Raw genomic sequence first — 25286 nt, 5'->3', positions numbered from 1 at the left:
AAGTTTACAAAGCTGGTGACAAAGCAAGGATTCAAATGCATTTCTAGAGAATATGCTCATAGCTTCTACTTTTATACCACCCTCTTCACTAAGAGGCTTGATTCTAAGAGCCAGTTCTCAGAAGTGAGAATTCCACCTGATGAAGGTCTCCATTGCAGAATCAACCAGGTCTAGACCATTATGTAAGGCTTAGATTGCTGTACCTAAAGTGTGATCAAAGAACGTCCCTTAAGGGCAGATAGTTTCTGCACTGTCTTTTTATTTTTCCTTCCTCCTCGATTCCGAGCCTGAGCCAGTACCCTAAAAATGGTCAGTCTTTTATAAATATTAGTGGAATTAAATTTCTTCCCAGTCCCACACTCAAAAAACACAGTCAAAGCAAACAAAGGAAAATGCCCATGGGAAAGACCAGAGATTTCCAGTTAAGATTTTAGACCTGGGCAAGAGAGACACACAAAGAAGCACTAAGTTCCAGACCACAGAGGACACAAGGAGCCAGCATGACTGACAACAGCTGCTCTCAAAACCCGGGTCCTCACAGAGACAGAGCTCTGCAGCCTCACCAAAGTTCACCACGCTCCAGAAGGCTTTCTAAGTACCAACTGTCCTATAACATCAGATATAATAAACACTGGGTGGCCGCATGGCTTAGTGGGAAAAATCCAAGCTATGAAGTTAGCCGTGGGCTCAACTCTGAGCTCTACCCTTTACTAGCTGCGTGACTTCTGGGTAAACGACTTAAGGGCTCCAATCTTTCGTGTCCTCATATTAAAATGGGAATACTCAGACCTACCTTACTATGATGGGAAAGGTATTAAATGACATACATAGATAAAAAGGACGGCACCTAAAACATAGCAAATGCTTAACAGTAACTACTGACATTGTTAGTAGTATCATTCTGTTATATAAAATATAGCTCTTGAAGAGCTATGGAATGGTGAGTGAACCCCCATATATCTAAAAGGTCAGGAGCTAATTATCTCGGCCCTAAAACTTTCCTATACACCAACTATCGGTCTTCATCATGTCTTATCTTGTCCTCATAGCAATCCTGCTCAAGAAACAATATTTCATCTTCTAAACTACCATAGTTACTAGAAAGCCAGCCATCTTACTAGGAAATCAGTGGTAGTTCAGAAATCACTGCCCTGCTATTTCCATATCACTGAGACAGGCCTCACCCGCTGGTTGAAGTTCCTGTTCAAAGCCACACTCAGAAGGTCAATAGCATATTTGGAAGAGCTGTAGGGCTCCTGGCCTTTGCTGTGCTGGATGTCCTCAAGGTTGAAATTAGATTTCACTGCATTACGAGATGATGTCCAGATGAGCTGAGATGGACTGTCACTCTGACACAGGAGAGATTCCAGTTCCCGAATCTGAATGAGGAATAAAAGAAACAAAAAATGTATCAAAATATACTGGGGGAGTACAAGATAACAATTTTGAAACCAATATAAATGTACACTAGAATTGAACAGGTATGTCATTGGTAGAGTGGGACACAGGTACACAAGAGAAGAGACTAGACTGATCTATGTGCTAAGGGATTAGAGTCAGAGACATCAGTGTGAACTCATGATTAGCTTAATAAAGATTCAGATGGTTACATACAAAATATTTACAGATATTTATACATAAATGGGTTAGTATGCACATAGATACATCCTTGCTCTGTTAGCTGAGAGAGCCTAGAAGCAAATGCTATCTCAACAGCAATAAGCACCCATACCTTGGTTTCTAATACCATTCTCCAATAAAAGGAAACAGATCTCCTTAGGAAAATGGCTGATTCTAAGACTGGGATAGGAAATATGTAAGATGAGTCTTAAACATCATGTGATGCCAGAAAGGATGTGCTCAAAACAAAACCAGAAAGCCATAATGATGAGGGCACGTCGAAGATATAGAGGTTCCACAGGACAGAAAGCCTAGAAATAAACCCACGCAGCTATGGTCAATTAACCTAAGACAAAGGAGGCAAGAATATACAATGGAGAAAAGACAGTCTCTTCAATAAATGGTGAAGGGAAAACTGGACAGCTACATGTAAAAGAATGAAATTAGAACATTCTCTAACACCATACACAAAAATAAACTCAAAGTGGATTAAAGACCTAAATGTAAGACCAGATAGTATAAAACTCCTAGAGGAAAACATAGGCAGAACATTCTTTGACATAAATTGCAGCAATATCTTTTTGGATCCACCTCCTAGAGTAATGAAAATGAAAACAAAAATAAACAAATGGGACCTAATTAAACTTAAAAGCTTTTGCACAGCAAAGGAAACCATAAACAAAACAAAAATACAACCTACAGAATGGGAGAAAATATTTGCAAATGATGCAACCAAAAAGGGATTAATTTCCAAAATATACAAACAGCTCATACAGCTCAATATCAGAAAAAACAAACAACCCAGTCAAAAAATGGGCAGGAGATCTACATAGACATTCCTCCAAAGAAGACATACAGATGGCCAAGAGGCACATGAAAAGATGCTCAACATCGCTAATTATTAGAGAAATGCAAATCAAAACTACGATGAGGTGTCACCTCATACCAGACTACAAATAATAAATGCTGGGGAGGGTGTGGAGAAAAGGGAACCCTCCTACACTGCTGATGGGAATGTAAACTGGTACAGCCACTATGGAGAACAATATGGAGGAGCTCTACTAAAAATAGAGCTACCATATGATCCTGCAATCCCACTCTTGGGCATCTGGAGAAAACCATACTGCAAAAAGATACATGCACCCCAATGTTCATTGAAGTACTACTTATAATACCCAAGACATGGAAGCAATCTACATGTCCATCAACTGATAAATGGATAAAGAAGATGTGAGATAGATAGATAGATAGATAGATAGATAGATAGATAGATATGCCACAATGGAATATTACTCAGCCATAAAAAAGAATGGAATAATACCATTTGCAGCAACATGGATGGACCTATCATACTAAGTGAAGTAAGTCAGAGAAAGACAAATATCATATGACATCACTTATATGTGAAATCTAAAAAAATGATACAAATGAACTTATTTATGAAACAGACACAGAAAACAAACTTATGGTTACCAAAGAGGAAAGGTCGGGGGGGAGGGATAGATTAGGAATTTGGGAATAACATATACACACTACCATATAAAAAATAGATAACCAACAAGTATAACACAGGGAACTATACTCAATATTTTGTAATAATCTATATGGGAAAAGAATCTGAAAAAAAAAGATGTGTGTGTGTGTGTGTATATATATATATACACACACACATACATGTACGTATAACTGAATCACTTTGCTGTACACCTGAAACTAACACAACATCCTAAATCAATTGTACTTCAATAAAATTTTTAATAAATAAATAAATTTTTAAAAAAGATATAGAGGTTCCAACTGAAAGAGCTCCCAATGGCCCAAACTAAAATAATTTGAGCAAGAAAATAAATTAGTATTTATAATACAAAGGAGAAAAATATATATCCATGAATCTGCATGGATATAACAAATGATTTTTTTCAGTTTTACTGAGGAATAATAGGCCAATAAATAAGTGATTGGAAAAAGATTTAAGTGGAGGAAAATAGACAAATCTCCCTTGCAGAGAGCTACTTGCAATAACTACTCTACTCTTAAGGAGGTCAAGCACAACCCCTTAAGTGTGGGCTACACATAGTAACTCTTCCAAAGAGTACAGTATGTAAAGGGAGAAAGAAACAAGTAACTTAATAGTGGAAAAACCTGACAAACACTGATTCAAGTCAGGGGATCAAAAAGAACATCAATATACCAAGAGTCTGTCATACAGAGTGAAGTAAGTCAGAAAGAGAAAAACAAATACCATATGCTAACACATATATACGGAATCTAAAAAAAAAAAAAAAAAGGTTCTGATGAACCTAAGGGCAGGACAGGAATAAAGACACAGACATAGAGAATGGACTTGAGGATATGGGGAGGGGGAAGGGTAAGCTGGGATGAAGTGAGAAAGTAGCACTGACATATATACACTACCAAATGTAAAATAGATAGCTAGTGGGAAGCAGCCGCATAGCACAGGGAGATCAGCTCAGTGCTTTGTGACCACCTAGAGGGGTGTGATATAGGGAGGGTGGGAGGGAGGGAGACGCAAGAGGGAGGAGATATGGGAACATATGTATAACTGATTCACTTTGTTATAAAGTAGAAACTAACACACCATTGTAAAGCAATTATACTCCAATAAAGATGTGTAAAAAAAAAAAGAACATCAATAGTGATAAAACATATTGATTGGATGTGATGAGAATGGCACTCCATCTCTGTGGTCTTCTTCCTAAAAACACATTTTCTCAAATCTAACCATGAGGAAAACAGACAAATCCCAATCAAGGGACCATGTACAAATACCCGAGCAGTAATCCCAAAACTGTCAAGGTCTTCAAAAACAAGGAAAGTGTGAGAAACTATCACAACCAAGAAGAGCCTAAGGAGATTTGACTATTAAATGTAATGTGGTATCCTAGAAGGGTGCTAGAACTGAAAAGGGACATCACACAAAATTAAAGAGTTCTGAATAAGGTATGGACTTTCATTAATGGTAATGTATCAATATTGGTTCACTAATTGTGACAAATCTACCATACTAATGTAAGATGTCAATAATAGAGGAAACTGGGCATAGTGTATGCAGGAACTCACTTTGCAATAATTCTATAAATCTAAGATTATCCTAAAACTAAAGTTTTATTAAAGAAAAATCTAGGAAAGCTTCCAGATGTGCAATGAACATTTACATCAAACACAATCAAGAGAACTCATGAACAGGAGATTAAATCAGTTACCTGGTTCCACAACTGTAATATTGCACTGTACCTGGAACTTTGCAGAAATTCTCTCTACTCTTTTAACAGCCCTAAAAGTTTGGTCATTTATAATCAAACTGGGGATGGATCCATTTATATAATGCATTTACATCTGGACATAGAATCCAAGTTTGTGATCCATAAAAAGTTGTAAGATTCCTAAAACTAATTTGGAGAGAGTGGAAGGCATCATAAACCTTCCTATCATTTTATTTGATAAATCAATCCCAAAACCCCTGCTGATAGGCCTACCTATATAAGAATACACAAAGATAAGTCATGTCACAAGGACACCTGTAATAACTGTGCCTTTGGCCACAACTCTCCTCTGCCATTCCCCCAACCTGGATTACCCCAATACTAGATATCCTTAACAACTTAATTTTTTAAACAATAGATTCATCAAAAAATTAACAGACTATTAACAGCAACAATTAACTTACCCTCTACCACTGCCAATTAATTCAATAATTTGAAAAGAGAGCAAAGAGGAGAGGATTATGAAAAGATAAAGGAAATATTAGATAATGAATCCCTGTAGAGTTATAAAACATGACCATATAAGAATTCAATCCCATCCTGAACTATATTTTAACTTTTGTCATTGAAAAGGTAATACCACATTTTTTTTTTAAGATTCATGTTTCATTCTAAAGGACCTAGAATGAAACATGAATCTCCCACTCATCCCTGATGCTCCGGCACCCCAGTTCAAAGGTATCCACTGTTCCCAATTTCATCTGTATCATTCTAGAAATAGTATATACATGTATATACAATGTGTAAAGATATATATTTTTGTTGGTTTATACAAATGAGATCACACTATACAAATTACAACCTGCTATTTCTTCTCAATAATGAAATACTAGAGGCTATCCCATGTAAGTGCAAAATATTTATCTGATTTCTTTTAGTGGTTTCACAATATTCCAATGTTTATGTATATCTTAAATTATGTATATTCAGGCTAGTCCTCAAGGAGGTCCAATTTTGAGGGAAATTAGGTTTAAGGTGAAAAAAGTGATCATGAATATAAAAGTGTCAGAGATACAAGTTCTATGCAAGCAAACCCAGCATTAGAAGGAGTTCTTCTCGCACCAAGGAATTAAAAGCAACTGGCAACATATCTGGCCATTACTTAATCTAGATATTAAAGCTGTCCTATGAGACTAAACCTGAGGAAAAAGCACAGAAAACCTAAACAAGTTGCACATCCCTTGCTTAACTTTATAGTTGCCTGAAATTGTGGCACACCAGACTGGATGCTTAAAAAAAAATCACAAATCAAGATAGTAAAAGATTAACCATGAAGTAGTGTTTAATAATGGCTTCCCTGTCACCCCATCCTATCTGATGCAAAGCCCAGTTTCAAAGACCATTTAGAACAGTACTGGTGCACTTACTCAGTTCTGTACATTGTTTCTGAAGGTGCTTGTGTGTTTATACCTTACTTTCTCTCCGATCTCTAAAGCTGATGTCAAAAGAAAAAATATACCAGTAGGCTGCTTTAAGCAATGTCTTCAAAGAGTAGAGTGATCACCCTATTTAAACACGCAAAGATTTAATGCTAGCCGTAAACTAATGAGCTTAACGAAACAGCACTGTGATCTATCTGTGCAAGTGTTTAGGATCACAGTACTAAGTGTTGGCTTATTAAGCCCAAAGCCTTTTTACCAGGATAAAGTGGCCAAAGACATTGGTTGCAAACACCTCCTGGAGGCCATCGGCAGTAATCTTTTCACTCTGGGTCAGCACTCCTTCAGCTGTAGAGAATATATGAATCGCTTTTCTGAAACAGTAGAAGACAATTGCATGACTTTTTAAAGCTTTTTTAACTGAAGATACTAAACAGACACCCCCTCCTGCCTTCCCCCACCCTAAAACTACATTTTCCTTGATTCTGTAATAACAGGAACAAAAATACCTATTTCTCAGAGTGGGTTATCATGAGAACTAAATCAAATGCAAAAATGCTTTCTTGCCCCAATTCACAGAAGGACTTACATAGTTATAGCTCATACTACCAATAGGAACCTGAGTCTCTCAAAAACCTGCTGCAAAAACTCTCGTCACCTCTTTCCAAACCAGGTTACAAGTCAGCTGCCCTGGGGAAATAATAGCTACGCCAAGAAGAAAAAGTCATCCCCTGAACACTGACTTTTAACTGCTGAACAAAGTTAAACAGGCTGTTTTATTATCAGGAATTCTTGAAGCATCGAATATACTAATTGATTTGCTGTGAGATCTATGTCGTAGGTCAAGACCAGCATGGAATTTTGTGTGTAGGGCTCTGTTTAATGGCAGAGAAGTAAAACAAAAGTAGCAGTATAGGAAATAGCATGCAGTGAGAGTAATATCTGTTTATGAATAAGTACCCTGGGTCACAAAATAAGATTTATTTCTTACTGTAGGTTGTGGTTAAACATTTTTGGAAGCCACTCTAATAATGCATAAAGAGAATCTCCCAGGAAGGTATTTAGGTCTGTACATTTCCCCAGCCTACTGGTCAGGGCACCTGGCATACAGCTGAGAAATGCTTCTCAAGTTGCCTTCCTGGGTATTAGTCTCACTGACAATTCTGCCTAGTTCTGACATGTTCTTGCTAACAGACACAGTCAGGCAGACCAAAATTGACCTGCCAAAACGTCCAACCACTCAGAATGTCCTGGGGACCAAGAACACGATAAGAATCATGACTTGCAACATTCCTCACAAAGATGAAACCTTCTTTCATGACATGGCTGCAACTTTCTGTTGCAGCCCTTTCTGTCTTCATCCTTCTCAACACCCCCTCATCTCAAGTTATCCTACTGAGGGCAAAACTAGGCAAAGTAATAAACACCTTCCTTCTAATCAGTTCACCTAGAAGACGGAAATTACCTTGAAAAGAGGCCACAGAAAAGTGCTTTGATATTTAGCTGTGGATTAGGCATGATCCCAGCATTTAGATATACATAGTCAAATCTCTGAAACCTGCAAGTAAAAACAAGAAAAGATCGTTAGTGATCTCTTTGAGCAACTAGAATCAAGAAGGCCTATGAAGGACAGAAAGTACTTTCTGAACCAAAAAGATGGCCATAGCAAGCTAAAGCATCAGTATTACATTCTCAACAGTTTTTCTTTAGCCATGGTAAATATTTGAGCATTCCTTTTTTTGATGGTGGCTTCAAACAGAATTTGGAGAGCTATAACGGGCTTTGAAGTCCAATCTTCTCTGATCAATGCCCCTTCCAGCTTAGTCCTCCCAACAAGGCACTGAAGCAACTTTCTATTAAACCCACTCTCCTTCTGGTCTTAGCAAGTTTTTTGCATTTTTTTTTAATTCACATCTTCCCTCATTGACAAGTGAAATCTATATAATCTGATCCATCAGTGCTGGAATCTGAACGCCAAGATATCCACTAGAGCATTAGATCCATGTGGAAACCTCTCCTTGTTCATGGCCAGGTGCTCTGTGTCATAAAATGATGAAAGCTCACAAGAATACAGTGAGATTACAGAAGCTGAATGGGGGTAAGGTGCTTCCGATAGGCTCCCTCCAGGACACGTGTGAAATGCTGACTTGCGAAGCCTTTTTCACCAACATAAACCTTGATCTAAGTGTATTCTTTTTGAACTAGATTCAAGGTAAGTAGAGCCCGTGCTCATTACACTTACAGATACTATGAATATTCAAAATGTCGCCTAGAATTCTGTGCACCACACTGTCTCCCTGTCCTCCGTATAATCCAGGACAACACGGGCCACAGCTACTAAAGCTGGTACCTCAGGATCATACGTGGTTACCAATACACACCACACACAACATTTCCTGATCATCCTATAAGTAATCAACAGCCGCATGGCTCTAATTATAAACTGACTGTTTAAATTGCTCATACTGATACCATCAGGTTATCCATGTAAGAGCCACAAAGACAGTATGGGTCCAGCTATTGTTAGTTGTTCCATTATCTAACTTGCAAACTTTCATCTAAGTATACTAACAAATCTCGCTGGGAATGGAGAGGGAATGTGTAGCGAAGAGTGGAAATGGCAAATTTCCAAATTCAGGTCTGGCTGCAGTTAAACGGCATAGTACCCTTGAAAGCTTAAATGATTGACACAAGTGCTCTATTCTGGATAAAACGGAACCACTATTCCTTATCAGTTTTCAGCGGCACAAATCTAATAGAACAGAGTATCACAGGTGGAAAGACCAGCATCAGGAACGGTGTTGCTTCAGCCAACTGGAAAGGGCCCTTCTCAAGCTCTCTTAGCCTCTAAATTTAGGTCCACAGTCGAAGATATCCATTTGGGCCATGAAGTGCAAGACATCTTTCGTATAAGCAAGAGATCTATCTGGACACTGTCACATATTCCCAAATTTGTCAGTATCACTACAACCATCATTTCCTAAATTCGGATAATACCACCCACCTCAAAGAGAGCTGTTTTGAGGATTAAATAAATACATCAACACTGCACTTAAATGCTGACAGGCAGCTGGGACAACTCATCATCTTAGTGCTACCTTCTTCCCCACAGCCTCCCCCCTTACGTTTGGGTCGAATTACTAAATATCTTACTGAATACTAAATTACTAAAACTGTGATAAGCTATCCTGAGCCTCTGAAGGCAGTTGAGAATAGTCAGTACTATGAATGTCACAACATGAAATCTCAAAACTGTACTGAAATGGGCTACGACTAACTGAGGATGAAGGTTCTATTCTGCTAAACAAGGAAATAACTAAATCTGTACAAAACAGGATGAGAGAGCCAACTGGCTGAGAAGGTTTGGGGACAGAAAGCCTGCAAACACGACTTGAAACTCGTAACTGCTCTCCCGACTTGAGGGTTTTTAAATCAGCAAGGACACTGACTGTATAGTTTCACAGACTTGGAGACAAGTTATGGAAAAGTAGATGTGAAACCTAGAAAAGCTCAGTTTTTAGAAAGACAGTGTGACAGAAAATTCTAGGAGCTCAGCAGTAGAGGAGAGCAAACCCTCATTTACAAAGGGCTAAGGCTGCAGGGAAAACTGTGCCGAAGAAAACCAGTTTCACTTTGTAACTTGTACATGTGGAACAGGGTAATGCAAATTGCTATCAATAAACATATACAAAATGCAAACTATTGGGCTTCCCTGGTGGTGCAGTGGTTGAGAGTCCGCCTGCCGATGCAGGGGACACGGGTTCGTGTCCCGGTGCGGGAAGATCCCACATGCCGCGGAGCGGCTGGGCCCGTGAGCCATGGCCGCTGAGCCTGCGCATCCGGAGCCTGTGCTCCGCAACAGGAGAGGCCACAATAGTGAGAGGCCCCCGTACCGCAAAACAAAAGCAAACTATTATTCTTCAGCCAACGCTTTAACCAAGGTCTTATGTATACTGAAGTTCATTTTATTGTCCAAGGAAATAAAGCAGCTCTTGCTTTGTAAGGGCCTCAATTACAAAAATATAATTAATAATTTATTGATTAAATTAAATGACTGATTAAATTTAATTATTCCAGATATTGCTAGGACTCAGCATGGACTAGTGCAGGGTTCTTGACTTTTTGATCATAAATTCCTCTTAGAATTTAATAAAAAGCATGCCCTCTCCAGAAAAATGCACTGTGCACCCATATGCAATTTATTGTACACACTTTCTGGGAATTTATACATCCAAGGACTCTATCCCTTCATATACTAAATATTTATCAAATGTTTATTACATGCCAATTACTGACCAGGTATGAACAAATTTTTAGTGGCCTGGGGAAGTTTCTTCACTTGTCAGTACCTGCCCTACCACTTAATGAAGTTCTTATGTGAAGGAAAGATGCAAAAAATGCATTCAAACATCAAAGGACTTACACTAACATAAAGCTTCACAACTGACCACATGTCAAAATACACTGGTAAATTAATCTTCATGGCATGGTCATGATTTTGACTGAGAATGAAATTTTGGTACTGAGGCAAGGCAATAACGGGTCACTCTATACAGATTTCCTCAGCGTAACTTCTTTTTATACTGCACCTATTTCTTTTTTAGGTTTTCCTATCCTTTCTTATTCTATTAGCTGTTGTGTTGCACAATCACATGAGAGAAAAGCCATCCACAAGAGGCATACCTTTGCTTGAGCTCCTTGGAGGCCTGGAACACTGATGGCAGGCTGCTGACATCCACCTGCACGGTGGAGACCTCGGCGGTGGGGTGGGAGGCCAGCAGAGCAGTGCGGACGGCTTCCGCTTTGCTCACGTTCCTGCACGCCAAGCACAGGTGAAGCTCATGGTCTTCCTCCAGCAACCGCCTGCAGAGGGCTAGGCCAACGCCACTGAAAGGACAATTCAGATACAGAATATGCATTCAATGAGATGGTGCCAAATAGAAGCATTTCTCCCTGGCTCAGAAGACTGATTTTGTCAGCTTGAGCCCCAACCAGGAGCCCAGGTAGACAGAAAGAATTAAAAAATTGTGTATATATGTGCCACATCTTCTTTATCCATTCATCCGATGATGGACACTTAGGTTGTTTCCATCTCCGGGCTATTGTAAATAGAGCTGCAATGAACATTTTGGGACATATATACACTACCAAACGTATGGTAGATAGCTAGTGGGAAGCAGCCGCATAGCACAGGGAGATCAGCTCGGTGCTTTGTGACCGCCTGGAGGGGTGGGATAGGGAGGGTGGGAGGGAGGGAGATGCAAGAGGGAAGAGATATGGGAACATATGTATATGTATAACTGATTCATTTTGTTGTAAAGCAGAAACTAACACACCATTGTAAAGCAATAAAAAAATAATAATGTTGCAATAAAAAAATGTAAAAGAAAAAAAAATTATGTAAAGAAAGGGGAACTCTCCAACTCTAATAGTCACTGGCTCAGGACGCTGTCCCGTTTGTGTCTCTTTCATTCTGTAAAAGCTCGATGACCCAAATAACTCGACTGCAAATCAGAGTTCTCCTTTAGCATTTCTTTTAAGACAGTTTATCCTGCCAGTGGTTTTCACTTTACACTGATTATGACACTCATGAAAGTGATTCAGTACCTCACCAGCAAATGTGGAAAAGAACATCTTATTAGTGTTTCCCGGTGTGCATGTTTTACTCCGCTAAGTTCCTCGAGGGCAAGGGCTCTACTATCTGTTGGTATCATGGCCAGTAGCAGGAGCACCAGAAATTCCTGATAAGGAATGGATGAATCTTTCAAGGAAAAGGTATAAGTAACATGGCAGGAGATACAAGTCCCTCCCAACTGCTACGATTGAATAACCAACAGGAAGAGAAAGAACTCAACATGATTAAGTAGAAGATAGGAATGGGACATATAAGATGGGTACCAGGAGAGAGAAGCAGGAATGAGTACAAGTTTCAAAGATAAATGACCTCCTTCAGAAAGAGCATTGTGAAACCACATAATGGGGACAGCATTCAGACCAGGTTGGCTGATAACAATGAAAACCTGGGTAAATGGGTTTTCTTCCAAGACTTAAGCTGATTCCAGGCAAAAAGTCTAGTACCATCAGTAACCTGAGCATCAAATATAGCTATGTTTATTCATCCCCACTTGAGAATAGGCCTTTACTACAAATATACAACTGCACGTATCACAATATTTGTAAAAGAAACAAACACACAAAATCAAGTCTGACTTATTTAAGCAACTTCCACATAGGAAGCACTGAACCAGTTGTTAAAGTTACTCAGGTGAGGGCATGCTAAAATTCTGCCCATTACAGACACCTGCCAGGTTTGGCTTAGTCAACAAGGACATGGCCAGATAACTGAAAGTGAACTAATTTTAAATGACATTTAACATATCCTCAGTCTTAATCCCCCCCAAACTCTAAATGCAACAATTAGAAAAATGGTTTGGTTACTTTCATCCTCCACACACTGTTCACTTAATAGCAAATGAGAAGTAAAACAGGCACTAGAAGAGGCTGAATCCAAATGCCCAACCCTGGAGTAATTACTCATTGGCAGTATGGTTATTTGCACTCCTTCCATGCCTTAACAGGAAAAAGTTGCTTTTCTCTGAGTTTCTGAAGAGTATATATACTAGGTGTCTAGCACGGTGTTACATGGAATGAGATTTTCCCCCCCAGTGTTCTAACACTCATGGACGCTGAAATTTACCTAGGACCAGAAGCCTAGCACAGAAAAAACAGCTGGAGTACAAAATATGGCAACCTGGTCACGATTAAATTACCAGTGATGAGAAAGTCAAAGACGGGAAGGAGGCGAGGTCTGCGTGGGAAGCGCCCTTTCCCTGGATACAGACAGTATCGTCATTGAGAGACTCATCTCTTAGTGGCGCTCTAGTTTTCTTTCCGCTGTCATGTTTAATTCAAAGCACCAGTTACTGAGCCCCTCACTGGGCCGACAAGTCCGGTACCTCGCGCAGTGGGGGACCCAGGGAAGAGCGGGCCAGGGTCTCGGCCATAGTCCCCACCGAGGCAGGGTCAGCGACGGGAGCTCCCAGGGTCGGTCTGTGGCAGGTCCTCCTGGCCCGGTACTTCCTGCTCCCTCGGACCGCCCCCCCACTCCACCCCGCCGCCGCCGCCAGTATCGCGATGGAGCCCTCACCTGCTCGCCCCGGTGATCAAAACCACTTTCCGCATGGTCACGCACCCTATCACCACGCACCCTGGAAGCAGGTACCACGCAAGGCTTCTCACAAGTATTATACTTTGACCCGTATCCCCGCCCCGGCCGCGCCCCCAGCCCTTCAATCAGGGCCCGGCGGGGCCCCGCCTCCCTTTGCGTCATCTACTTCGCGCTGGGCCCCTCCTCCACCGCAGCCCGCCTTCCGCTCGCGGCGCGGGGGCGGGGATGGAGTGAGATAGGCCGAGGGGCGGAGCCGCATGTCGCCCAAGGCCCAAGCCAATCCGGGCTCTCCCCGCCCCTGACCCTGCTCGCCCCGCCCCTCGGCGGAGCAGGTGTCCCGCCCCAGACCCTGCGCGCGCCGGTGGCGCAAGGCGTTTGTCTTGCTTGGGCTGTGCTCCCAGCAGAGCGATAGGGTACGGGCTTCGTGGTATACACAGGGTCGATACCCTGGCGCCTCCGATTGGCGCTTCACTGCAGGAAGACCTCAGGATATTTGCACCAAAGCTCCTTATTTTAGAGGAAAGGTTTGAATCTAGGAACTGAAGTTTGGGGACTATCATCTACTTAGTTTTCCATCCAGGCACTGTGCCACTTAACAGCGCAGCTGCCCCAGAACTCCTCCTCCTCTAAAAAACTCATCTTCGCGAAAATGAACATTTGTTTTATTAAGAACTTTACGTAGAATCATGCATGAAGTACCAATTTTCAAAACTTGGAATATGGTATGGAACCAGAGAATCTCAGAACTCCATAGGACGCAATGGGTCGTGTACTGTAACCTCCTATTTCATTATGTTTCAAACTCTTTGTGGTAAAAGACCCGCTTTGTTTTTCAAAGCCATCCCAGATGGGTACTTTTGTAATATACAATAAAAATAAATTACTAGAAAAATGAAATAAAATGCAAAAGGCATACAAGCCCCAATTTTTTTAATTAGCTTCAACAGATGATACTCTGCCAAACTGCTATAAAAACTTACTTTAGGGGCTTCCCTGGTGGCTCAGTGGCTGGGAGTCCACCTGCCAATGCAGGGGACACGGGTTCGTGCCCTGGTCCGGGAGGATCCCACATGCCGTGGAGCGGCTGGGCCTGTGAGCCATGGCCGCTGAGCCTGCACGTCCAGAGCCTGTGCCCCGCAACGGGAGAGGCCACAGCAGTGAGAGGCCCGCGTACCGCAAAAAAAAAAAAAAAAAAAAAAACTTACTTTAGGTTTCTGGATTATTGTGGACTGTTAACAATGTGGCCATCACCAGTCCCCGTCCACACTACGGAATACTGCACATCATGTATCAAACTCTGTGGAACACACTTTATTTCACAGCCTCTTTCAAAATTTTAGTTATTTATAAACAGCAATGATCTCTGAAAGATATGACTGAGATCATTTATATTGGCTTTTGAATACCCTAGAGGTTTTGATTAATTTGGTATCAGTTTAGTATGAGATAAATCTTATACCAATAAAATTAGACTGAAAGAATAAATGTGATTATTAAAGATTTGATTCCTAAATTATCAATTCTTCTTTATTATTTGGGTGAAACTCAGCTACTATCCTTAATCCCACTTTCAATTATTCTAAGAGGCCACAATTTAATAATATTTTCTCAAAGTCTTGGGGTAAAATTAACCCCATGTTGGGCTGCACCCTGCAGTCTTGCAATCCTTGCAACTGCCCAGTCGCTAGACCAAAGAAAGAACCAGAAGTCAGCTACAGAGACATCAATGATTTATTGCACAGGGAACCTTACAAGTCAGAGGCAATGATCCTGGAGTGACACCCCACTGTGTATGGCCAACAGCAGGCAGGACAAGGCAGCAATCTTCGCTACACAGTAGAGGAGAAGGTTATCAGTAATAGGGGATTTGACATCAAAAGAGCTCCTTGGTTGCCAGGGGGACTGCTGGAAGGTCTTGTTCTTTGGTTTAGCAACCATTGCAAGGGCCAGATTTTCTTGTTGATGATCAAACATACTGGAGTCATTCTGGTCCTCGGGCTAGAACAATAGTTAGCTGGGGGTTGGGCTGATCATAGAGGTAGTTACTAATTAAACTTTGCGCTTAGGAGAAGGAGGCAGTCATGTGCATAAGGTAAGGGTGAGGCAGGGCCAGGTAGGGCAGGGCTGTACAGAGAGCAAGAGAGAGGCCATCTTATAAGGCCTGACGGTACACCCCAAACTTTAGAATCTAGACCCAAAGTCTCCTTTTAGAGTGTCTTAGAGCTCTGAGATGACTTGTAAAACGAATAAGAGAGGGGACACAAGTGTTGTGTGGCTATCCTATGAAAAACTCATTCCTACAAATAAGGTGAAGATGCAGCATCTTCACAATCTTAGGGTGACAACCATTGTAGGACTGACTGTGACTTAAGTGAAGGCCTGAAGACTTCAGAGCAAGACCAGCAGTCTCTCCTTCCATCATGATGTCCATCCAAGCCAAGTGAGGAGACCTTGGTCTCCTCTTCTTTCAAATAAAGTTGCTACTTTCAAGGTTCTGGAACCTTTGAAAGACAGGCTGAACTGCTAGAGGTGCCAGAGAGACAAGGAGAATAGAACTCTGTTGATGACAGCTATTTAATTTTGTATTTTAAAAATATTTTATCACATGTAGGATACTGCTCAGTAAGAGTCATAATGCATTTTTATTTACAAGTAAATGTAATTTTTTTTATCATCTCAAACTAGTCACCTTGAGTTTGTATTGTTCATGGACTATTTTCCTGGAAATACCAGAAGGAAACATGGTGCACAGTGATCCCATTTATCCCAATCCTTGGCCCCATGATTGGAAGAGTAAATGTAGCCACTTCACCTTTGACTGTCTATTCGCTACTTCATATAATAAATCTGCCTTTACCCTAAACCCTGAAACTGATCTCTGATTTCTTTTATCGTGCCTGAAATAGCTCTTAGGTAGATAAAGATGAGTAAAGTTATCTTTAGCCTCCATAACAGAGCTCTGTTCTGGGCCCTTATAATTCTCTCCAGAACTAACTTCCCTCTGGTTTGCAAACAGGGGCAAAAGAACAGCTGCCAGTGGGGTCATGTGACTTTTCTTGTAGATATCTTTCATCTCTTTTTTTCTTCAAATCACTATACAACCAGCCTGGTGCAACACTACTTTGAGAGTGGGATTTTACCCATTTCATTAGATAGTAAAAGGTCATCTGTTGCTTATGCATAAGAAGCTATTGTTCCGGAGGACTCAAGGACCAGAGGATGTTATAAGTGTATACATTACTTTTTCAAATACAAATGAGTATAAAGTTATAAATGGAGATATATCAGTTTTCTAGTTCTTAGCACTTGAAAAATGCAGTGCCCTTCAAGTTGTTAGTTAAAATGTAAAAAAGCAGACATAATCTCCGTCCTCAGTAACGAATTATATTTTCAGATATATGCATAATACGTATCTATGGCTTATCACGTATGGACGCAAATGTATCACTCATGTCTATCTTTAAACTTAGGCAATAGGTGTTGAGAATAGAATTGTACCTCTTTGAGCATCTCTGCTGTTCCTGTTTATTTTTTTTCTCCTTCACCCCCAATACCCCACTCTCACTACACAGATACTTGAACACCTGGCCTTTAGTCCTGGAATCAAACCAGACACTCTGGTGGTCAGAGTGTACATTCATGAGTCCTCTGGTTATTCTCTGGGAATTTATATCCATTCCCTTACCTACTATGGCTGTCACTGAAAAAAAAAATAAGTCCATATTACTCAGATTATTAAAAGTATAAATGTATTCTTCAGGGACCAGGTAAGATGTATGTTGTTTTGGGTGGTTCCATCCTACTCTCTATTATGAAGACTGAGTCTGTATTCTGGTTGTTCATAGTTTTTTGTTGCTCTTTGTATGCGTGAGCAGTCTTGAGACAGACAATATTTGGATTTAGAAGGGATTTCTGTGTATCAAACAAGACAACTTTGTAACAACAATAATAAAGCATCCCTAATTCTGGACTAGATTCCCTGGAACTGGACCAATGTGAAAACATAAAATCCCAATCTCTAGTATGTTTGGATATGCCAGGGACCAAAGTAATTTTCTTCCAATAAACAATCAACTAATATATGCGAGGCCTACGTAAATAACCCTCTGTCGGATAACCCTCAACAAACAGGCATCCCCACCACATACACCCCTCAACTGTGTCCCCACCCCCCATCACTTCTCCAAAAAGGATGTAAGGGAGTAAGGAGTTAAGGGTAATAAAACCCAGAAACAGTGCTATTTTCACAGAAAAAAGGATCCGTCAGTAGCATATTTCTTTAATCATCGTTATTTACAATTTATCATCTGACAGACTTACAGAGAATAAATAAAGAAAAGACAATATACAATTGGTATATCTCATTTCTTTTTCTAATACAGAGAATTTTTATGCATTCTATTTTGGAATGACTAAGATAGTTTTAAGCAAAAATTAAATCAGTTTGCTATTTACCCCTTGACAAGACACATCATCCTCCAAAGCCTGCAGAATAAAGCCCAGATGTTTCCTCCTCATAGGAAGAGTGCACCACATTGCTTCAGAAAGTCAATCCTCAGAAAAAATTCCCAGACAACGGGGTAGAAGAATAGGATATCATGAATAGTAAAGGACATAAAATGAATAGGCTAGATTACAAACTCTTGGTGCGTTTGTAGGAATCCACTCAACTTTCAATTATTTCCAAACCTCTTTTCAAGAAAACAGTTTTTCACTGCAAGTGATTACCTATCCCTTTGGGCTTTCCCTTGAGTCTCTTTGCAAATTCCTTTACATGCAGTTGTGAATGTGAGTAAGCATGGGCTAGCTTGGGACTCCCATCTTTCTCCTTTGCAGGCCCGTGAAGTTGTTGACAAGGTGTTTGCGAGAGAAACTAAAAATCTTGTTCCAAAAGAGCTGGGTTTGGGGCCAGGGTCGCTCCCTGCTCTTGATGGGGTGCCATGTAGAGAAGTACCTTGCATTTCTGTCTAAATACCTCAAAGGATAAGACATTTCCATAGATCAATTTCACCATCAGTAAACCTAGAAATGGAGGATGTAACTTACAGGTACAAGTCTGGGCACTTTTTCCTCTTTCCTCCTTTGAAAATAAACCCTCTACATTAGAGCAAAGCAATTTTCCCTAAATTCACCCCAGTTATGCCGGATGACAAGTGTCTGCTTCTACCTTTTATTCATTCAAAAAACAACATTCGGCAAATATTTGTGGTGTGCTCATTATGTGCTAGGAACTTTACAGGACATGGGGTATACAGAGGTGAACTCACGTAGAATCTTGTGACCCTTAAACAGGGCAGCTTAAACATGCCATCATAAAACTCAAAGCTGTAATCCACAAAACCAGAGTTTCAACTCCCCTGTCCCCTCCAAACCTCTGGGCTACAGCTGCAACCTGTAGGTTGCAGCTGTATTTGCATTTCATTTGGTCCAATGTGGTTGCTATTCCATTTAAGAATAGACTTTCAGGCAAATGAAACTTCTCTACTCTTCTGAGAATAGTGTTTTGCTACTCACTAGGGGTCTCTACCATTGTACTCTATTCCTTCCAAAAGCTCTCCCTGGTGCCATTAAGGAAGTACCACCTTAGCTCTTGACCAAAATTCTGATTTATTCTAAAGTCCTCTCCTTGCCATCATACAAATCCTACTCGTAGGAACCGCAGAAACCACCTATAATTAATTTCCTTCTATCCTAGCTAGTGAGCTGTGGGTCTTACTGTCCTTTGTGTTGCCTGATTTTTCTAAGCCGTTCTTGGATTGTTTCAGATGCTGAACAGCCAAACTAGTCAGAAAATGTGGAAACAGTCTAGGTAGGATATTGCTTGTTGATAAAGGAACAGATTAATTTGTTATATTCTCTTTAGGATTTTATAGAATTGTATCCAGACAATGCCTTTCCTGATGCAACCAGGAAGACCAGGTTACAAATCAGCAAGGGTTAAAACTATCCAGAAATGAAATGTGTACATGTGAAGAACTGGTGAAATCTGAGTAAGGTCTGTAGTTTAGTTAATAGTATTATACCAATGTCAATTTTCTGGTTTTGAAACTGGACTATGGTTATGTAAAATGTTATCAATTGGAAAGCCTGGTGTTAGGGAAAGGCCACTCTGTACTATTTTCTTGGGAGTCTTAAAGCATTTCAAAATAACAAATTGAAAAAAAAGAAAAAAGGATACAGCAACTAAACAAATTACCCACCATGGTCTGAGCCAAGCAATGTAGCTAATTGTAGCAGAGAACTCAAAATGCCAGAAATCCAATAAACATTAACCATTCCAGTCTCTTTCCATCTCAATTTAGCATTCCAAGACATTTACCAAGTGGAAAAGACATTCATCTGTTTCTATAAAAATGTTAAATTTTAATTCAGAAGGAAATTCCAGCATAGATCTGGATCTGTGTCTTCCAGAAACCTACCATATGCACTGCCAGAGGTCAGAGGTCTTACTGAAAAGACTAAGATGGCAAATTCCAGGTCTATAAACCCAATTTAGGATCAAAGCCCTCCTACCTCTATACTGGGAGTAATTTAAGCCTTAACTGTAATTTTCTTCATTTTGGGGGTATATTTGGGCAAAACAGATGCTATTCTGTTTTAGACTATTTCCTTGGAACATCTTCATCTCTTTCCCCTTCTTCAGTTCTCCTTTACTCAAAACATACGGCTTAGCCCCACATCATGGCTTTCTTGTAGGAAGTCTGGATGAGACTAGAAAAACACATGGTTCCAGCATGGCATGTACCTCTTTGTGCAGATATCAAACAAGATTCAGTCTAGTTTAACTTAAGCCTGTTGTTCCAATGTTTCCCTGTGGCCTTTCTAGGCACAACAGCGATGAGCATTATCTAAAATGGATTTCATTAACAGAAGCAAAGAAGGGAACACAAAGCCTCATGAGCTAACATAAATTCCCCATCTCTTGGTCTTCATTTCCAAAGCAGCACTGGGAAAGCCATGTCCTGTTCAGACAAAGAGTTGATTTCTTCTCACCACCATTAAACCCCAGGACCTGAGGTGGTCTAGAACACACGTGTTCAAACTGCCTCCCTCTCCCACTTCCTGTGAGATGAAAAGGGCATTCCCTGGTGGTTGCTTGTGTGTTTTTAGGTTCATGCTGGGCTTCCCTTTTCTTAAATCTCTGAAAAGCTCCCTTCCATGTCATACTCTGCACCTGACTTTTCATTTTTTAAATAACTACTTTTATAATCTCTATCATCCAGAATTGCTTCTCTCTCCATATACATCTATCCTTTATCTTCAACACACTTACTTTCTGTCCTCTCTCGGCTCTCTCTTTAGAGAGATCTGCTTTCATGCTTCAGAATGGACTCTCAACAGCACCCCCTGTGTCTATCTTGCTTGCCCTGACCTCCCCCATCCTTCTCACGCACTCTCCATTATCCTTTATTATGTAGTCTTCTTTCTAACTCCCACGTGCCCGGTCCAGTCACATGCATGTTCATTTATTCATCCTTTGCTCCATTTCCATACAATGCCCTTTGTCATATAGTCGTATACACTTGCAAGTGATCTTTCCATTGCATTAAAACCACTTTTCCCCCTCGGGGGCCTCTTTCTACTCCAGATCTTTTCTGAGCACGTATGTGTCTGGACAGCACATCAAGATATGGACTTAGCTATCAGGACATTCACCAGCAACAGTATACATTTAAATCTGAATACCCCAAAACCACAATCTGGACATAAAATATTTCACATATATCATGAAGAGGATAACTTCCTAGAAAGGTAACAAGGCCCCACAGTTTCTCATCCCTTTTCCTATCTCCTTTTCTACATAATGCCTAACTTCATTCTTCCAATTTGGATTCCAGCTACCTTTAAAGTCTACATACTAAGCCTTCGCCATTGCACTCTGTTGGGTCTCTCAGATTTGTGCTGCTAAACTTGATGGGTCTGACTAAGGGAGAAGTTAAAACTGTATCTGTAGTACCAAAGCCTTAGCACCAGAAAATGGTGCCTTCCTCATCTCAGAAAAAGATAACTGTACCTGACAATACATATTTGCCAGCTGCTTGAAATAGATTACCTCTATGACTCAAGGCCAGAAAAACCCAGACATACTAAATTCATTTTAAATATGATTTTTTATGGGATCATGAAATGCAGTGTATTGACGCAGAATTGTAAAAAGAAGTAAGTGGAGAGATATAAGGCGAAGGAAGGGGAAATTATGTCTTTCTTCTTGCCACATAGGAAGTCATGGCCTGGTCTGGATGTACTCCTGCCAGAAGTACGTGGATAAAGGAGAATAAGCTACAGGCCCTGATTTCAAGTCCCTATGATTCTACTGAAATGGAATGATTAACGTGTCAACTTGACTGGGACATGTGGCACTCAGATTAAACATTATTTCTGGGTGTTTCTGTGAGGGTGTTTCTGGATGAGATTAGCGTTTGAATTGGTGAATTGAGTAAGGCAGATTGCCCTCTCCAATGTGGGTGGGCATCATCCAAACCAATGAAGCCCTGAATAGAAGAAAAAAGTAAGGGGGAGTTTGCCCTCTCTGCCTGACTGCTTGAGCTGACACATCAGTCTTCTCCTGCCCTCAACTGGGACTTATACCATTGGCCTTCTGGTTCTCAGAACTACAGCAGCAGCAGCTTTCCTGGATCTCCAGATTGCAGATATCAGATTGTGGGACTTCTCAGCCTCCATAATTGTGTAAGCCAATCCCCCGATTCCATATACATATATAGTCTGTTAGTTCTGTTTCTCTGGAGAACTCTGAATTATACATGAAGTTAACACTGATCTTGGGAATGTAGAGAGTGTGGCAGGCCCCAAGTATAAAAGAACATGTCTGGCCCTGCATATATCAAATGAGATAATGTATGTGGTACACTACATGGTAAACTTTAAAGCACTGAACAAATGACAGGTGTTACTATTCCTACTATTATAGTGGCTTCCCTACATGATCTCTTTTGCTGACCACGATCTTCAGAGAAGGAGATGATCAGATAACTGAGTCTGCATCAATTGTAGATCCAGTTATCCAATGAGCACTGAACGTATCAGAACTGGAAGAGACTTCAAGACCATCTCATCTAACTTGTTCCAATAAAGAAACAAAAGTCCAGAGAAGCAAAGTGACTTGTCCAACACTTGGCTTGAGGCAGAAATAGGGTCACAGCTCCCAAACTGATGTTCTCTCCAAAGTTAGTCCTGGGAGACACTGAAGACCAGACTCACAAGACAACCATGGGGAAAGGGTGTTTTCTAGGGGAAGGAAGATGACCCGCAAAATGAACCTTGGGGATTGGGGATTTATGCTTCTGCTGTGGCCTGGAGCAATGCTGAAGGCTGGACAGGGGGAAACACTCAAGTTCCTGAGAGACTGTGTAGAAGGTGGGCTGGGTGAAGGCAAGAGAAGCAGACCCAAGGGGTCAGGTCTATTTCTTCTAAGTTTGGGAAGCTTATATTGTGATCTTTTCTTGTTTCTCCTCAGAGGGAATTGAAGGTTCTCTTTCCCTGTTTCCTACTGAATCTGAGGATCTGTGGAGTGTGAAAGCTCAGAATCTGTTCTGAGGGGACTCTTATTTGACAGTGTTATCAGTATCCATGGATTCTGAAGCCAGAACCTCAAACTTTCTTTTTCTGCTGGTCATACCATCTCCAAGGCAAGAGTGTGAACACCAAGCAACAGCAGCGAATGACTCCTCCACGCTCAACCTGCTCCTCTCAAGGGACTCCTAGGGTTAAAAGGACATTAAACATCATCTCCCACAACCACTTATGTTTGAAACCCTATTGACAAAAGGACAGTGACAAAGGACTCCCCATCTCTGGAGGCAGCCCATTCATCCTTGCATGTTCTATCTCTGGTTATGTTTTCCCTAGTAAGGAGTGGAAATCAATCTCCCTGTAACTTCCCCTCATTGGTCCTCAGTCAACCCTTTGGGAGTGCTCAGAACATATCTATTCCCTATTGTGCATGGCCTTCAGATTTATGCCTGAGAAATTCAATCACCAGCCCTTGGGTTCCATTTGGTATTCATCCATTAAAAGAGTTGGAAAATTTGGAGAAGATAAACCAAAAGGCCTAGGATCAAGATATCAGAAAACAACAGTTTGTACCGACTCAAAATCAGGCTCTCACTAAAACACACACCTGAAAATGTCTGAACAAGACAAGAGGAGGACCCTCTACAGTAGTGAACATCACATCTGTTACCTGTCCTCCACAGGTCTCTTTCCCTGTGTCCATTCTCTATTCAAGAATATTTCCATGCACGAGGCTTTTTTTGTTTTTGTTTTGCAAATGACGATTCCTGTTCATGTAGCCTTGCAGTAGATATTCTTTCCTATGTACATCCTCTGTATTTCCTATGCATATAGATCTCAACCCTGATCCCTGCCCATGAACAAACAAAACACCCATTCAAAGAAGGTGGGTTTTTTCAAGCATGTTAACATCTACTTTGCCAGGAGAGGAAAATGCAGAGTTCAGGACATGTCTACAGGCCGAATTAGGAAATTAAACCATTGGTGACTAGTTACTGAATACCATTTCATCAGATTCTCCACACTTACCAAGTATTTTCCCTAAGTCTAATCTCATGTTTCCTAAGACATTACTATTCTTCAAGTGTTTTCTTTCTGAAACCATTTTTTTTTACAAGATGACATGGAAAACATATTGTAGAATCTGCACATTCATAAACACAAGCATATTTAACCTTTATAAATTATCTCAATTATCTAGCCTTTGTTATCCAACTTTTTTAGTATATCAAGTAAGATTCTTTACTAGATTTTATCTGCCCTATTCTGCCCTAGGCTTTTTTTTTTTTCTTTTTTAGTTCTTTAAAGTAAAAAAAGTATATATGTGTCGGGGTAGAGAGTGGGGGAGTGGAGTGGAGGGAGACGAGGGACAGAAAGAGATAAAGGCAAACAAGCCTCTGTCTCTCAGGTCCATTCAATGTCCAAATGGAGTGGCTTAGGCGTGGGTGAGTGGTAGGTCTTGTGAGGAGGACCTGTTGCCAGGCATTGACAGCATCACTCGTCCCCTTGCTGAAGAAGCAGAAGGTGGATTTCCTGGAATGAGGGACGGTGCTTGGTGTCTCTTCTCCAGCAGCTGAGCATCAGCTTATACACAGAGTCAGGGCAAATGGCAGGCTGGGGGAGGTAAGTCTTTGGAAAGAAAAATGAACAAAAAATGAGACTATTAAGAAGAGCGCAGAGAAAGGAAGAGCAGTTGCATCATAGTATGATTTGCCCACTCCCCATTTTCTTGGACTTGGAAAGTGAAATGAGTGGGGTGTCTATTCTTCCTATTCATGAGGATTCTAAATCCCATCAGTCCCTTTTCCATTCCTTTTGTCTTTTCCAGTTCTCTGGAGCAGAATTTCCTGATGGGCCATCCTGTGGTCCCTACCATCATGCAAAAGATGAAACTGAAGCAAGAAGACATCTTAGACTGGAAAGCAAGTGATTAGAACACCAAACCTCTATTTATAGCCTAGCCACAATGAGATTTATTCTGATTGAGCCAATCATGGCAAAAGGGCAGAAAGTATACTAGCTGCCTCAGCTCCTTTATTGGAATAAAACCCTAGTCACTGAGATGTGGGATATATCCATGTAGCTCCTAACCATAACCTTCTCTGTGCTCCCTCTCTCCTGTACTGGCCCAGGGAGAGAAGATTGGACTTCTTCCTTACATTATTCACCAATATTTGTACATTTATTCCCTCTACAGCCCTGCCCTGAATTCCAGCCTAGAGTTGTATTTGGCTCTACTCCCAAAGAACCAGTTACTGACTGCTTCCACCAGCAAGATGCCACTCTACTGACTCCAGGTCATCT

The 25286-nt window shown here is 40.8% G+C and overlaps 2 protein-coding genes across 5 annotated transcripts in view; both read right to left on the bottom strand.

Moving 5' to 3' along the window:
- HSD17B7 (hydroxysteroid 17-beta dehydrogenase 7) overlaps positions 1-13572 on the bottom strand; it is a 41554-nt gene extending 27982 nt beyond the window's left edge. The window contains exons 1-5 of one of the 2 annotated variants that reach the window (XM_027099210.1): positions 13431-13560; positions 10967-11170; positions 7749-7841; positions 6543-6657; positions 1185-1379 (exon numbers count right to left, since the gene is read on the bottom strand). In XM_027099210.1, the coding sequence (XP_026955011.1) occupies positions 1185-1379; positions 6543-6657; positions 7749-7841; positions 10967-11170; positions 13431-13465 (642 nt within the window). In that variant the 5' untranslated portion in view covers positions 13466-13560. Of the gene's footprint in view, positions 1-1184; positions 1380-6542; positions 6658-7748; positions 7842-10966; positions 11171-13430 lie in introns of those variants that run through there. The other variant, XM_027099211.1, reaches the window with a different exon arrangement.
- Positions 13573-17713: 4141 nt separating this feature from the next.
- DDR2 (discoidin domain receptor tyrosine kinase 2) overlaps positions 17714-25286 on the bottom strand; it is a 162055-nt gene continuing 154482 nt past the window's right edge. For all 3 annotated transcript variants that reach the window (XM_027099198.1, XM_027099197.1, XM_027099196.1), the window contains one exon: positions 17714-24611. In XM_027099198.1, the coding sequence (XP_026954999.1) occupies positions 24477-24611 (135 nt within the window). In that variant the 3' untranslated portion in view covers positions 17714-24476. The remainder of the gene's footprint in view (positions 24612-25286) is intronic.

This window comes from Aethalodelphis obliquidens, unplaced genomic scaffold (assembly GCF_003676395.1).
Source record: "Aethalodelphis obliquidens isolate GAN/ISIS:26980383/991018 unplaced genomic scaffold, ASM367639v1 scaffold130, whole genome shotgun sequence".
NCBI lineage: Eukaryota > Metazoa > Chordata > Mammalia > Artiodactyla > Delphinidae > Aethalodelphis > Aethalodelphis obliquidens.
The sequence above is the reverse complement of the archived record's forward strand: the minus strand, read 5'-3'. Positions and strand labels throughout refer to the sequence as shown.